This window comes from Amblyraja radiata, chromosome 9, assembly GCF_010909765.2.
Source record: "Amblyraja radiata isolate CabotCenter1 chromosome 9, sAmbRad1.1.pri, whole genome shotgun sequence".
Lineage (NCBI taxonomy): Eukaryota > Metazoa > Chordata > Chondrichthyes > Rajiformes > Rajidae > Amblyraja > Amblyraja radiata.
Window position 1 is genome coordinate 4328309 of NC_045964.1, and position 16792 is coordinate 4345100.

Genomic DNA, 16792 nt, shown 5'->3' on the forward strand with positions numbered 1-16792 from the left:
GTTTATCTTCCCACCACAGCCTTTTGTCCAGAATTTATCTGCAAGTGCAATATTACAAGGTTAATTCCCGGGATGGCGGGACTGTCATTTGCTGAGAGAATGAAGCAGCTGGGCTTGTACACTCTGGAGTTTAGAAGGATGAGAGGATGTCTTATTGAAACATATAAGATTGTTAAGGGTTTGGACATGCTGGAGGCAGGAAACATGTCCCCGATGTTGGGGGAGTCCAGAACAAGGGGCCACAGTTTAAGAATAAAGGGTAAGCCATTTAGAATGGAGACGAGGAAACACTTTTTCTCACAGAGTTGTGAGTGTGTGGAATTCTCTGCCTCAGAGGGTGGTGAAGGCAGGTTCTCTGGATGCTTTCAGAAGAGAGCTGGATAGGGCTCTTAAAGATAGCGGAGTCAGGGGATATGGGGAAAAGGCAGGGACGGGGTACTGATTGGGGATGATCAGCCGTGATCACATTGAATGGCGGTGCTGGCTCGAAGGGCTGAATGGCCTACTCCTGCACCTATTGTCTATATAACCTATGTATTTATTTAGTTATTTTTGACATTATTTCTTGCTGTTTAAAGATCAAGACTGGACTGCCATTTTCACATATTCCTCATTCCAGATTACATATGGCATATGGCGTGCACAGCCTAAAGTTGTAAGACAACTTGTTCTGTTTGATCTTCTGTTTGTGCACGCCGGGTTGATTGCATTCGTCGAAACAGGGTGGACCACGTGAAGGTTGCAATCTCCCACCCCAATTTACATCTTGGTTTTGCTGCATTGTACTTCAAAGAAGTCCAAAACATTATAGTGTGAGTTAACAGGATCCTTTTGCTCTTTTTTTCAAATTTAAACCCCAAATGGACTTTTTAAATGCTGAACCACTTGTGTACATATTACTGCACAACTAAGTACATTTTGCTCTTCTGTCGCATTGTGGAAATTTTACTAATTTAAAATATATCCGTGTACTTTCTTCCCCCAAATTCTACATCATTGGCAAGTCCTTTATAATGATTTGTTGCTACTTTAGCCATGATTGAAAGGCAGAGTAGACTTGGTGGGCCTATCACTTCTGAACTTATAAACAAACTTTGATATCAATCTTTGAAGTCCCAGAGCATATTAACAACCATAACCTCCGATCTGAGAAACAACCATTTAACAAAGTGCTTTGCTGTGTACCTTTCAAGAGAAAGCATAGGGCTGGAACATTTATAATTCAGAATAAATCAGAATATAAAAGGTCATTCAAGATTGAGGAGAGCAATAAAGATTTATATTCAATATGTATTTCCCCAAATTATATACCGTTCTTTGATCTATTCATTTCTTATGGTACTATTACAGGTCAATGTAGTCACCCACCACTAGACATCCAGGCAATGATTACAAGAGCAAGAAGATCATGATGTACATTGCTACCACCTTTTGTGGACCAAGCTCCCTTTATTCTTCAATTCTCTAGGCCCCTTCCATTCATGGTATATCTCCTACCCTATTTGAATGTATCGCCTCTTATCACAATTAAATTCCATCTGCTGTTGCCCTGGTCACCTTGCAAGCTGATTGATATATCATTCTTTCGCCAAAGACTACCATCCTGACATTCAACAACAATACAAATGTTCATGTCTAATGTTATGTTATTTACTTCAAAATACTCCCCAGTGAACAGTTCGCATAACACTGGATGAGTAGGTGAGAAACCAAGTTTGAACAATCAGCAGGAATTATGTGCACAAAATCAGCCAAGAAAATAGGTCCCAATTTCATGGAGGAATGCAGAGGAGAGGGGACAATTTTCCTTTCCTTTATTTGTAAAGTTAGGAAAGAAAGGCACAGGAGTAGATGGATGAAAAAACAATGTAGATGAAAAGGAGACTGGAACAGAGGACAGTCAAGCTAGCAAATCACAAATCAGACTTCAGCTGCCCATTTAACACTTTACCGACCTGAAACGTCACCTACCATGTTCACCAGAGATGTTGCCTGACCCGCTGAGTTACCTCAGCACTGTCTTTTGACAGCTGGTTCTTGGTTGTATTAATGCCTATTAGACTTTATCCTGTCTGATATTGCCTCTCTTCTAAACTGGGTGCCTGATCACCACCATGGACATGTTTAAGGAAGAACTGCAGATGCTGGAAAAATCGAAGCTAGACAAAAATGCTGGAGAAACTCAACGGGTGAAGCAGCATCTATGGAGCGAAAGAATAGGTGACGTTTCGGGTCGAGACCCTTCTTCATACTTCTTCTGAAGAAGAAGGTGGGCACTGAAAACGATGGGGGACTCGGCTGGGGGCTGCCGAGAACTAAGGAGGGGGGGAGAACCCAGCGGGGGCCGGCTGTGACCACATGGTGGCCGGCCTGGTTCGCTGCTGCGAGCAAAAGAGAAAACTTCGATTAACTTTTTGTGACTTTGTGGTGACTCTTGTGTACAACCTAGGTGAGGTCTTCTGTACGATTTTACTGGGTTGAATGCAAAACAAAGCTTTTCACTGTACTGAGATGCATGTAACAAAAAGTATCAATGAATTATTGAGTTTTTAGTTTTAGCTAACGCATTTTGTTTAGCAATTTTTGCAATCCTTGAAGAGTGCAGGTGTATGGAATGTAAATAACTAAACTATAGTGTAAAAGCATACTGCTAAAGGAAACGTATTTAAATATGATTGTGCCTCTGTCTTTAAGATTATTACTGAACTGTACGCAAAAAAGGGATTTTATTGGACTTGTGTACATGTGACAATAGTGTGCCATTGAATTTAGCTGGCCAGATGGGATCAGCAGAGTGAAGTGGACAGAAGGCATTTCAGGTCAGGACCCTTCAAACTGATGCTGGAACTTTGCATAAACTGAACCTCCAACGTGACCTCGCCACATCGTCCCATCTCCCCCTATGTCTGCCTTCCGCAAAGACCGCTCCCTCCGCAACTCCCTTGTCAATTCTTCCCTTCCCTCCCGTACCACCCCCTCCCCGGGCACTTTCCGTTGCAACCGCAAGAAATGCAACACCTGTCCCTTTACTTCCCCCCTCGACTCCATTCAAGGACCCAAGCAGTCGTTCCAGGTGCGACAAAGGTTCACCTGTATCTCCTCCAACCTCATCTACTGCATCCGCTGCTCTAGATACCAGCTGATTTACATCGGTGAGACTAAGCGGAGGTTGGGCGATCGTTTCGCCGAACACCTCCGCTCAGTCGGCAAGAACCTACCTGAACCCCCGGTGGCTCAGCACTTCAACTCCCCCTCCCATTCCCAATCCGACCTCTCTGTCCTGGGTCTCCTCCATTGCCAGAGTGAGCAACACCGGAAATTGGAGGAACAGCACCTCATATTCCGCCTGGGTTGCTTGCGTCCGGATGGCATGAACGTTGAATTCTCCCAGTTTTGCTAGCCCTTGCTCTCTCCTCCCCTTCCTTAACCCTCGAGCTGTCTCCTCCCATCCCCCCGCCCTCGGGCTCCTCCTCCTCCCTTTTTCCTTCCTTCTCCCCCCCCCCCCACCCCCCATCAGTTTGAAGAAGGGTTTCGGCCCGAAACGTCGCCTATTTCCTTCGCTCCATAGATGCTGCTGCACCCGCTGAGTTTCTCCAGCATTTTTGTGTGCCTTCGATCTTCCAGCATCTGCAGTTCCTTCTTGAACCCTTCAAACTGATCTTCAGTCTGATAAAGGGCCCTGACCCGAAATGTTGTCCATCCATTTCCCTCCACAGAAGCTGCCTGGGCCTACTGAATTTCTTCAAGACTTTGCTTTTGGTCAAGATTCCATCAATTGCATTCTCTTATGTCTCCCTTAATTTTTAGTACATAGTAAAACATCCTATAAAACTCTATGGAGAAAAATTTAGCAGCTTACCCTGTTGACCAGCAGGGTAGTTAGTTCAGTTTATGCAAAGTCAAAGTCAATTTTATTCGTCACATACACCCGAAGGTGCAGTGAAATGAGTTTGCCAGCAGCGATACAATTAAGAAGAACACACAATATACAATAAGATTTAACACAAACATCCACCACAGCATTCTTCACTGTGGTGGAAGGCACAGAGTTCAGCCAGTCCTCCTTTGTTCATCCGTGGTCGGGACCATAAACTCATCGTAGTCGCCGCTACGGACGGCCGGCCGGATGATTTGAAACTCTGACGTCAGGACGGTCAAACATACTCCACGGCTTGGAGGTCCCGAATCGGTGCTTTCTTACCGGAGACCGCGGCTTCAGGATGTTATAGGCCGGCAGTCGGAGCTCTTCTCTGGCGATCCCCGGCGAGGGATCCCAGGCTCTGGATGGTAAGTCCACGCCACGCCCGCTGCTAGAAGCTCTGCAGACCACAGCCCCATGATGCCAAAGTCACCAGGCCAGCGATCAGAGCACTCCTCTCTGGTGACTCCCAGCAAGGGTTCGCTCGCTCCGTGATGAAAAGTTCACGCTGAGCCCGCTGCTGTAGCTCTGGGCCTGACTCCAGGAAAGGCTGCTCCAATCCATGGTGTTAGGCCGCGAGGAAGGCGACATGGAAAAAGTTGCCTCTCCGTGGAGGAGGCGACTGAAAGCGGTACCCCCCTTTCCCCTCCCAACCACCCCCACACAAGACACACCAAGAGACACTAAAACAGACATTTAGACACACTAAAAAAAACAAAAGTTGAAATAACAGACACACTGCTGGCAGGGCAGCCGACTCGCAGTGCCCCCACCGATCAGACTTTTTCTTCTGTGTACGTGTACTGAGGTACAATAAAAAGTGTTTTGTTACGTGCTATCCAGTCAGTGAAAAGACTACATGCCAAGACTAGTCAAGCCGTCCACAGTATACAGATATAAGGTGATGGGAATAACGATTAGTGCAAGATTAAGTCCCGTAAAGTCCGTTAAAAGAATGTCCGTGGGTCTCTAATGAGGTAGATGGTAGGTCTGGACCGCTCTGTACTCGGTGATAGGATGGTTCAGTTGCCTGAAAACAGCTGGGAAAAAACTTACCTAAATCTTAGGAATGTGTTTTCACACTTCTGTACATCTTGCCAGAGGGGAGAAGAGGGAGTGACGTGGGTGAGATTGGTCCTTGATTATGCTGGTGGCCTTGCCGAGGCAGTATGAAGCGTAGATGGAGTGATAATTGGAAGATGGCTGCAATTAACAATACTTGTACTGTCCAGAAACGCTCAATTTCACAATATAATTGCAGCTAACCCCACATTTTGCTCCATTTCCAACTATAAAATCCTGGTTACGAATTTTGCATTAAACCATCCTCCTGTGTGAAGTACTTATCATCAGATCTGAAGAAGGGTTTCGGCCCGAAACGTTGCTTATTTCCTTCGCTCCATAGATGCTGCCGCACCGCTGAGTTTCTCCAGCATTTTTGTCTACCTTCGATTTTCCAGCATTTGCAGTTCCTTTTTGAACATACCATCAGATCTGTTCTTTCGCTCCTGAGATGTAATTTATCAGAGCAAGCCATGATGCAATTGTTGGGCATTGCAGTCTTCTTTCTTCTTTCGTGTCCATCATCTACGTTTCAAATGTTCAGCCAGGCTCTTGCACAGTGGACAGCCTTCTCGTTTGCCACCACTAGATCTTCCAGGCAGCATTGTTCACCAAGAAGTGGGCACCTTAGTAGGTGTGGCATGGATTGTACAGATGTTCCACATTCACATTCTGTGTCTGCCGCATCTGCATAGCCCCATTTGCTCATATTGGTCTTGCATCGACCCATCCCTGTAAGAAGCCTATTGAGGGATTCCAGGTCTTCCAGTCACACCTGTGACTAGGTGGTAGCTGTTCCTTAGTTGAGATTGGCATCTTTATGTGGTGATGGTTTTCACTGAGTTTCTTTTCCCACAAGGCTAGTCTTGCAGTAAAAATATTTTGTTTAAAATATTTTTCTTCACACTAAAGGTATCCCGTGCAGTACCACATCTGGAGTTGTGTATCACTAAATTTTTGAACACTTATCCTATTTTTGGAAATGACGCACAATAAATATTTTGGGAGCATTACTAGTGCATGACTGATTTAGTTGCTGAATAATTATGGTAATTAATTTCTGTATGCAATTATACTGAATTCGATTTTTATTAAAGGATGAAGTACCAGTCCCAATTGCAGAAGCTTGTAATTCTGTTTTCAGAAGTTAATGTAAGCTAGAACGATGCAGTGTAATCAGTACATAAGGGTTAAATTGTTAATGTTAGTGACAACCATACGGGTAAAATATTTGAGGTTACTGTCACCTTGGTGTCTTTACCATCATACGTCGTTGAAATTGGCATATGTAATACTGCATTGCACACAATTTCACATTCAAATTTAAGTGTCATTGTTGCAATGTTTCCTATCAAAAAAAATTGGCAAGGGAATTGGGAATCCCGAGGCGAACCTATCAAATGCACTTTTTCTGGCAATATCTCAACCATCGACATATTGTTATTGTGCATAAGAGTGTGCCATCTTGTCCTTCAGACCTGCAAGGCGATTCAATACGGTCATGATTTAATTGAATTGAATTTCCTTTATTGTCATTCAGACCTTTCAGATCAACAACAGGCATCAAATCCTAGATGCAGAAACAACGAACGGCTGGTTTGCTGGTTTATAGCAAAGATAGAGTAACTAAGCGGGTTCGGCACCATCTCTGGAGAATGTGGTCTAAAGGGTTCCGACCCGAAACGTCACCTATCCCTTTTTCTCCAAAGATGCCTGACCTGCTTGTGTCGACCTAAGGCACAATACAAGTTTAGGTGAGTTTATTGTCATGTGTCCCTGATAGGACAATGAAATTCTTGCTTTGCTTCAGCACAACAGAACATAGTAGGCATCGACTACAAAACAGATCAGTGTGTCCATATACCATTATATAAATATATACACACATGAATAAATAAACTGATAAAGTGCAAATAACAGATAATGGGTTATTAATACCCGGCTCTTTACCAGATCCACAATATTTGCAAATAATATGTGAAAGGCTGGAACGAGTTTGCTGCAATGCTGATGGTGGATTGCGCATGGCAGCGTTTAGCTAAGGAAACAAAGAACCAAGGGTCGCTATAGGATCTTTGCAAAGAACTGCAGATGGTTTATGTTTGAGGGGAGGAGGCGACGGCCCGGGTGGGAGGCGCGTTCCTGCATTACCTCACCCTGGGAGGCGGGAGCGGGCGGCTGTCGCATTGCCTCAGACTGCAGTCGAGCTGAGAGTCGGTGCAGCCACATCGCCTGCCTCAGAGATCGCTCTGTCTAAGGACGGTCGGTCTAGGGACCCATTGCCTCACCGAGTGTCTGCTCGGAGCCGCCACATCACCTCATATCCCGCTGTGACCGAGAGAGACCGCCTGAGAGCTGTGGGCCCGGCAGCCGCCTCAGTCCCTCGCCATGTCGGAGGGCGGTGGGGGTGGGGGTGAGGATGGCGGCGGCGGCAGCGGCCTGGAGGTGACGGTGCAGAATGTAGCCGACGTGTCGCTGCTGCAGAAACACATCCGAAAGCTGGTGCCGCTGCTGCTGGAAGATGGCGGCGACGCGCCCGCATCGCTGGAGGCGGCATTCGAGGAGAAGAGTGCGGTGGAGCAGATGAAGAAATTCCTCTCCGACCCCCAGATGCACACGGTGTTGGTGGAGAGAACCACCTTGAAAGGTTGGTGTGGGCCTCGGTGTAACGTCAACCCGCGGGGTCAGGCCGGGCTGGGCCGCAACTAGGGCGCGGCTCGACAACCACGGGGAGGAATTTAATGTCGAATTCCCAAGCGAATAGTCACAATATGAGGGACAAAATAAAAGCATTGTGTGTCTTCCTGGCACGAACCAGCTCATTTATTCCATAACGGGGAGTTTGAGTGGGTGAAGGTTTGCTGTCGTTGACAGCTCTCCAAATTTGCACCATTTATTTCCTCTTGGGAGACGCTCCTTTCTCTTCCCTTTTTCCTACAGTTCACGTTAAGGGAAGTTATTTCTTTCGTCTGTGCATTGCGCACGATTTTCTCTACCCCCCCCCCCCCCCAAACATTCTTTTGTTTTCTAATAGTAAGACGAGAACCTGTCATTTCTGGGTGCATTTGGTACTTAATATTCCTCGATCAGATAGTAAGGAGAGGTAGATCCCTGTGAAGAGGCTTGAGTGTGCGGGTAACGCCCTATAGTGAGGAAGGAACGCAGTGTAAATTGATCCCTCCCAGTTCGCCTTTTCACCGTCTGTGCACTAACTCCACGGATGGGCTAGTTCTTTATATTCTGTAAAATTGATCAGTGAACATTTTCACCTCTTCGTCTAATAAGACCAATCCATGTTTCCTTTTTTATGTTGATTACAATTGGAAAATGTTTACAAAACATGCAGCAAGGGTTTTGCCATAGTCTATTCACAGATAAATATTTGAATATCTATGTGCCTATATTTGGATAACTATTTGCCTTGATTAGAAAACTGAATACACAGTGATAAATTCTGACAGATGAAATAAATAAAATGGGATTGGTGAAGACGTAGGATTTGATACTTGCCACGAATTCAGGTTGAAAGGCCTATTTCTTTGTATATCTGACTACGAGAAAATACTGAAATGTCACTTGTTTTGTGCGAGATATTTGTAATAAAGTGCATCTGAATTATTTTTATATTTTTGTTTTGAAGAAGTCATGAGTTTGTGAATATTCATGTTAAATACTACAACCAGTGTAGGTTTATTGAAAGTCGACGGTACTTAGAAAAAAAAGCAGTGCTGGAGTAACTCGGCAGGTCATTTAGCATCCTTGGAGAACATGGATAGGCGATGTTTCTGGTCAGGTTTCAGACTGCTTTTGGTGAGGGGGGAGAGAAATTTGGAAGAGAGGAGGGGCAGGACAAAGCAAGTGATAGGTGGAGCAGAAGATTTGGTGGAGAACGCCACCTCCAACCGGATCCCACCACTAGCCACATCTTCCCATCTCCACCCCTTTCCACAGAGACCGTTCCCTCTGCAACTCCCTGGTTAGCTAGTCCCTTCCCACTCAAACCACACCCCCCCCCACAGGTATTTTCACCTGAGATGTAACACCTGTCCCTATACCTCCTCCCTCGACTCCGTCCAAGGATTTCAACAGTCTTTTCAGGTGCGGCAGGTTCACTTGCACCTCCTTCAATCTCATCTACTATATCCACTGTTCCAGGTGTGGATTCCTATATATCGGCGAGACCAAGCGCAGGCTCAGCGATCGCTTCGCTAAACACCTTCCTTCTGCCTAAACCTGCACGATCTCCCGGTTGCTAAACACTTTAACTCCCCCTCCCATTCCCTTTCCTGTCCTGGGCCTCCTCCACTGTCAGAGTGAGGCCTAATGCATATAGGAGGAACAGCACCTCATATTTCATGTGGGCAGCTTACAACCCAGCGGTATGAATATTGAGTTCTCTAACAAGTAACTCTTGCTTTCCCTCTCTCCCCATCCTAGTTCTCTGACCTGTCTGACTGTCCCCTTGATTCAATTTTTATCTTTGAATGCTTCGTTGTCACCTTCCCATAGCTAACAATGCTCTATTCTACTCTTTCCTTGATATTCGTCCCTATTGATGTCTCATTTTCACATCTTACCCATCCATATCTCTGTGTCTCCCTCACTCCTGACTCTCAGTCTGAAGAAGGGTCTCGTCCGGAAACATCACCCGTTCCTTCTATCAGGAGATTCTCCAGCAATTTGTGTCTCTCTTAAGTGATACGGGGGGGGGGGGGGGGGGGGGGGTAAGAGGCAGATGGTTGAACAAAGGGCAGAGATGAAAAGACAAAAACAATGCGAGGCACTGTGATAAGGATAGAAGAAGCATGAAATGAGAAGCCAGGGGAAGGAGTATGGGTGGATGGGGAAAGGGAGAAATGTGTGTGCATCCAGATGGGGCACAAGGAAGATAGGGGTAATGGGGGGGAGGGGGGGGTTTGTAACACCCAGTTACTCCAGCACTGTTGTTATTCATAAACTAGCATCTCGACTTCCTTGTGTCTGTAGTACTTACATCGATTTATCCATCTTAAATGTTCTTCAATTGATTATCAGCTTAACCTTCAATTGGCTTTTAAAGCTTCGAGTGTCCAGTCCTAGTACAGTAAGTAATTTCATGTTTAGATTATTGGTTGCCTTTATCATCCAAGTTTAAAATTTCTTGCAGTAATTTAAATTTATAGATGTCATTTGTGACATTAGGAAGAAACTATTGCCAACTGTAATTTTTATACAGAAAAAATCGTCTGTTTGTGAGCTAGTACTGTTGTGTTCTCTTGTCATTTTGCTGTTATTTGTTTCATGCGGGCACTCCCCGGAATTATTGAAAGTTAATTCTTGAATTACTATTTAAATTTCTCATTGTCCCTCCGCCCTACACAATGTTTAGTGATTGAAGAGATTGGGGCATTGTCATTTCCAGTTCCTTACTGGCCAGCACAAAAATGTTGAAACCAACTACAGTACTGTTTTGGGTTCTCTGTCATAACAGCCCATGTTGGGGCTTAAACTGTGTGTAGATACTACCATCTTCCAATATATCTGTCATGATTAATAACTTAAATATTTTATGTAAAATTTATCGATTTTCTATATTAAACTATTCTTTTTATTTGACAGAGGATGTTGGAGATGAAGGGGAAGAGGAAAAAGAGCACATTGCTTACAACATAAACACTGATATTCATTATGGACTTAAATCTAACAGGTACTGAGTTTTTGATTTATTGGCATTTAAACAGATTTTCTTGTTTGACCAAAATTAAGTTTCGGTTAGTTTACATTCTCCTTCCATATAGTTGGTCTTTAATTTTGCATATACAGTATTTTATGTCATATAAACTGAATTCTATGCAGTAGTATTTGGCAGAAACTATGTTCTGCTCTGTGTTTAAAATGATGATGTAAGGGTTTGTGACCAATAATTATTCCTACAATGCTATTTAATCTAGTTTGAAAAAGTAGCCAAGTGTTTATTTCTTCTTACCTTGGATAAGGAATGTTTCTGTGTAATCTAGTTATTTAAAATTTATCTCCCAAAATGTTTTTCTTTCTAGTTTGGCTTTTATTAAGCGCACTCCAGTTATTGATGCAGATAAACCAATTTCATCTCAAATGCGTGTTATAACACTCAGTGAAGATTCCCCATATGAAACATTGCATTCAATCATCAGCAATGCAGTTGCTCCATTCTTCAAATCGTACATCAGAGAATCCGGCAAAGCTGACAGGTAATTGTTATTTTATATTTTCTTTTATGAAGAAGTTAAGACTAGTATTTCTATAATTGCTTTAAAAAAAATCAATTATTTGAAAAAAACGGATTAATTTGCAGTACGGCAGCAAATTTTAAGGTTTCAAGGTCGGTTTATTGTCACGTGTACCAATTAAGGTACAGTGACATTCAGATTACCGTACAGCCATACTTTTAAAAAAAAAGCAACAAGACACACAACTACATAAAAGTTAACATAAACATCCACCACAGAGGATCCCCCACGTTCCATTATTCTCCCGCAGTCGGGGCAGTGGAGCCATCCGCAACCGGCGGTCGAAGCCGAAAGTTACTGAAAGGTTTTGCATATTGACTAAGGACCAACCACTTGTTGAGAAAACAAAAATAATGCTTTTGGTGCATGTTGATGCTGGAAATCTGAGGGGGTGGACAAATGCTGGAAGTAATCAACAGGTCAAGCAGCCTTCGTGGTGAGAAAACAATAAAAACATTTAGGTCAAGGAGATTTCTTTTGAACTGGGAGAGTGAGAAGATAGGTTATGGCAGGGTCCCATCCGTTCATAACCCAAACACTGCTGGTCAGAAATGCAGCCATGATCCAACACAGAAGATAACTGATGGGGTAGCTGTCCCATAGGAATAGATAGTCTGTTGGAGCTTTTAAAATCTCATTTTGCCATTCTTAATATAAAGACAAATTCAGCCTGAGCCTAAATCAGCCTAGTAATAGACTCGTCTATGAACAATAAGTGATTTAACATTTAAATAATTTGGTGCCTTTTTGTCCAACTAGGTTTTTTAAATTCCTCACATTAGCAATTTAAATTTAAAGATGTCATTTGTGACAGTCAGGAGAAACTCATTCATATGCTTTCCTGAAATGATTAACTGTGACAAGACTTCTGAAGGACAGGTCATTCAAACATTGAAGATTCTTAGTAGATTTTGCAGTAACTCACTCCATTGGCTTGTTTTTAAATTCAATGCATATATTCTTAAATTCAGATTTTCATTTACTTTGTGAAGTCCATCACTAGCTCACCCTTCTGGACATTAAAAACTACACAAGTTCAGTTTGTGTACCGATCTATTCACCCTTGCTTATACTGAAGATAATTATAATTAGGCCATTTAAGACTGAGATGAGGAAAAACTTCTCCACCCAGAGAGTTGTGAAACTGGAATTCGCTGCCACAGAAGGCAGTGGAGGCCAATTCATTGGAAGTTTTCATGAGAGCTAGATTTAGCTCTTAGGGCTAAAGGAATCAAGGGATATGGGGAAAAAGCAGGGTACTGATTTTAGATGGAACAGCCATGATCATATTGAATGGCGGTGCTGGCTCGAAGGGCCGAATGGCCTACTCGTGCACCTATTTTTCTATGTTTCTATAATCTGTAGAGTGCAACCCTAAGCTGACTGGGTAACGATTAATATAAAAGCCACAGTTGAAGTTGGAGAAGAAAAAAGGTACAGCTGCTATTGAAGAGATAAACTTGTTTATCTGTGTTGTGCCAAGGGGTTGGGTGCTGGGCCCCTATGTCATGTGTGAATGATTTGGATGTGAATGAAGGTGGCATGGGTAGTTTGTTGGCAGATGACACGGTTCCATTAACCCTTGCATTTACTTAGCATACAGCATTGACTTCTATTACTAAACTGGGATATCACCCACACACTGAACTGGCCTGACATGCTGAGAGAGTTTTCCGACTCCCTGTTCCAGATACGGGGAATTCCTACTTCCTTGCAATATCGGTCCCCGGAGATGTCACTCCCAATGTCTTCGATCCTTTTACACAATTTTCCGCCCAAATTTCTCTCTTCCACCCAGTGCTGTTACTGCCATTCCTCTGTAAATCCCTTAATGGACTTGTTTTTCCACTTCCCCTACCATCAGCCCACTGTCACTTCCCCTATCATCAGTCCATAAAGTCCTGATACGACTATTGGCGAGGCAAACGCCATCTTATTTCCTTTTCATTGCAAGCTACTGGATATTATAGACAACATCTTTACATAGAATCTGATCACTCAACCACCTATAAAATCCTGAGGATTCAACAACTGTTTATCTTCACCAATGCCAGTGTTCTCAACCATAAGTCAAAACCTCTTATGCAACAAACTCCTTGCATAAAGAGTTCTGCTCTTGAATCTGACAAATTCTTGACATCGTACCTCTGGCTAGAAAGTATTTAAATATTGTGCTTCCTAGGAAGTTGTCCCTCCATTTGTCAGGTGTTACCTTGCAATTAATTAAATATTTTTATTTCCAGCATAAAACTTGAAATTCTTCAAGTTGAGAATGTGAGTTAGGCGTGATGTAGAATAAACTGATGTATTTCGTAGAAAGATGAGATGTAGAGCCCCAATTGCTATCATACTAAATCAATAGCATAACAGCAAAATAGAAATGTATTGATTATGATTTTAGTTGTAATAAGTTTGATTCTTATCTGGAGCAAAATCATGTGACTTCAGTGGGTAATCAGTGCAGCAAAATCTGAGAATGAAGAGTATGCTTAGGTCAAGCATTTGTTTAAAATACTATTCTTTTTTCCCCTCGCCTTTATCAGGGACGGTGATAAAATGGCGCCATCTGTTGAGAAAAAGATTGCGGAGCTGGAGATGGGTCTTCTACATTTGCAGCAGAATATTGAGATCCCAGAGATCAGTCTTCCAATCCACCCAGTCCTAACCAATGTAGCCAAACACTGCTATGAACATGGAGAGAAACCCAAAGTCACCGATTTTGGTGATAAAGTTGAGGATCCAACCTTCCTCAACCAATTGCAGTCTGGTGTGAACCGCTGGATCAGAGAAATCCAGAAGGTAAGACTATTAAACAGGTGACCCAACACAACATTATTAAATGTAAAGCAACACCGGAAGTTGGAGGAACAGCACCTCATATTCCGGCTTGGGGAGTCTGCATCCTGCGGGCATGAACATTGAATTCTCCCAATTTTGTTAGCCCTTGCTGTCTCCTCCCCTTCCTCGGCCCTCGGGCTGTCTCCTCCCATCCCTCAGCCCTCGGGCTCCTCCTCCTCCCTTTTTCCTTTCTTCTCCCCGCCACCCCCCCATCAGTCTGAAGAAGGGTTTCGGCCCGAAACATTGCCTATTTCCTTCGCTCCATAGATGCTGCTGCACCCGCCTAGTTTCTCCAGCATTTTTGTGTACAACATTATTAATAACTCATTATAGTACACATCAGAATTTATTTACCCAACGATAAGCTAGTTAGTTTAAGATTTACCTCATGCAAGCAAGTAATTCACTCGGAAATATATAAGTACAAGATTTAATTTCAATTAAGTTGTGAATCTCCAATTCCCTCAGAATTGCAATGGAAACAGATCACAATATGGTGTCATGTTACTCCTAGGAGCAGAATATAGATGGATGAGCTTACCACAACTGTAGCAGCTGGATGGTACTACTTTAGTTTTTACAAATGAAAAGCATGCATATAAAGGGTGCTGCGAACCTTCATAATCATTAAATCGGACTACTTTTCAGCACTACGAGCTACTTTTAACGTATAAACAAGGAACAGCAGATGCAGGTTAACAAAATAAGACAAAGTGCTGGAGTAACTCAGTGGAGATGAGGTGCTGCCTGACCTGCTGAGTAATTCCAGCACTTTGTGTCTTTGCTCTGTGAATTTTCCTTTATCTCCTGCTTGTGTAGTCCTGGACCTTTCTCAGACAATTGACAGCAAACTAATAGTGGGGACATTCTCAAGACTCACCAAGTTCAGATATTTTACATACAAAAGTATGTTTCTAGGACCAAGAAACAAGGAACTGCTGGTTTACAAAAAAAGACACAGAGTGCTGGAGTAACTCAGTGGGCCGGGCAACAACCCTGGAGAACATGGCTAGGTGACATCACCTATCCACGTTTTCCAGTGACTGGTTGTTGAGGTCTAGTTGAAGTCTAATTTACCACCTCCTTTTGCTTTATCGGTTTCACCAAATTTAGCATGCAATTCCCAGAGCAGGCATGTGCTAGATACCCAACAATTCTCATGCCTGTTATTTTCAGTTGTGGCTAAAATAAACCATCACATTTACTTTATATTTTAGTTAACTTCTTGCCATCTGTACAACCGCCAGGTGTGTGAGCCACTCTTGAAAACTCACAGATTATCTATGTACCGTTATTCAGTTCGTCGATTTAAAAAAAAAAAAACAGCCATGATTTAATTAAATTGGTACGAGTTTATTTCTTACGTGTTCTTTCTAATCAAAATGTTATTTTTAGGTAACCAAGCTTGATCGTGATCCTGCCTCTGGAACTGCTCTGCAGGAAATCAGCTTCTGGTTGAATCTAGAAAGAGCCTTGTATCGCATTCAAGAAAAACGGGAAAGTGGAGAGGTGCTCCTCACTTTGGAAATTCTCAAACATGGCAAACGTTTTCATGCCACTGTGAGCTTTGACACTGACACTGGTGCGTATGAAAACCTGTTAAAACACACCCTTTAGACGGCAATGCTAGTCACCAGGGATTTTTACAGAGCATAATTTCCCCTCCCCTTAACAATACTAAATCATTGATCGTTGAATGCTTTGCCACCTTTCAAAATCTAACTCCGAGACAAATCTGTATCTGACCATTAAAATGTTCATAAACAGCAGAAATAACTTAACAGATGTTGTGTATAACTTATTCAATGGCCATTCCACAATAAAAATGCACCTAAGTAGAAGCCTGAATGCTTCTGCTCAGATTGTCGTTTGCTATTGTGGCAGCAAATGACAATATTTCCCTATTTCTGGAATTATGATTAATCAGTGATTAATATTGATCTAGGTCATAGATATGTTAATCAAATATTGTATTACTTTGCACTGGTAACCATTTGAAAATATTCAGTATTGTGAATCGGTAAAAAGCAATGATGTCATTAAGTTGAATAGGGTGCAGAAGAGATTCACCAGGTCTTGTGTTATAGGTAAATATATAGGTTGGGTGACGGAGGAACTGAAGGAAATTCACATTAGTCATGAAATGGTGTTGGGTAGACTGATGGGACTGAAGGCTGATAAATCCCCAGGGCCTGATGGACTGCTTCCCAGGGTACTCAGGAGGTGGCCCTAGAAATCGTGGACACATTAGTGATAATTTTCCAATGTTCTATAGATACTGGATCAGCTCCTGTGCATTGGAGGGTAGCTAATGTTATCCCACATTTTAAGAAAGCAGGGAATTATAGACCAGTTTGCTTGACATCGGTGGTGGGGTAGATGCCGGAGTCAATTATTAAAGATGTAATAACAGCGCATTTGGATAGCAGTAACAGGATCGGTCCGTCAGCAAGGGTAAATCTTGCTTGACTAATCTTCTGGAATTTTTTGAGGATGTAATAAGTAAAATAGATAAGGGAAAGCCAGTGGATATAGTGTACATCGACTTTCAGAGAGCCTTTGATAAGGCCCCACACAGAAGATTTATGGGCAGAATTAGAGCACATGGTATTAGGGGTAGGGTATTGACATGGATAGAAAATTGGTTTGCAGACAGGGAACAAAGAGTAGGAATTAACGGGTCTCTTTCAGAATGGCAGGTAGTGACTAGTGGGGTGCCGCGAGG

The 16792-nt window shown here is 42.9% G+C and overlaps 1 protein-coding gene across 4 annotated transcripts in view; it reads left to right on the forward strand.

Annotated features, from left to right (window-relative positions):
• The first annotated feature begins 7158 nt into the window (after window positions 1-7158).
• Window positions 7159-16792, forward strand: part of dync1h1 (dynein cytoplasmic 1 heavy chain 1) — a 104176-nt gene continuing 94542 nt past the window's right edge. For 3 of the 4 annotated variants that reach the window (XM_033026525.1, XM_033026524.1, XM_033026526.1), the window contains exons 1-5: window positions 7159-7628; window positions 10580-10667; window positions 11017-11190; window positions 13773-14028; window positions 15463-15649. In XM_033026525.1, the coding sequence (XP_032882416.1) occupies window positions 7370-7628; window positions 10580-10667; window positions 11017-11190; window positions 13773-14028; window positions 15463-15649 (964 nt within the window). In that variant the 5' untranslated portion in view covers window positions 7159-7369. The remainder of the gene's footprint in view (window positions 7629-10579; window positions 10668-11016; window positions 11191-13772; window positions 14029-15462; window positions 15650-16792) is intronic. The other variant, XM_033026527.1, reaches the window with a different exon arrangement.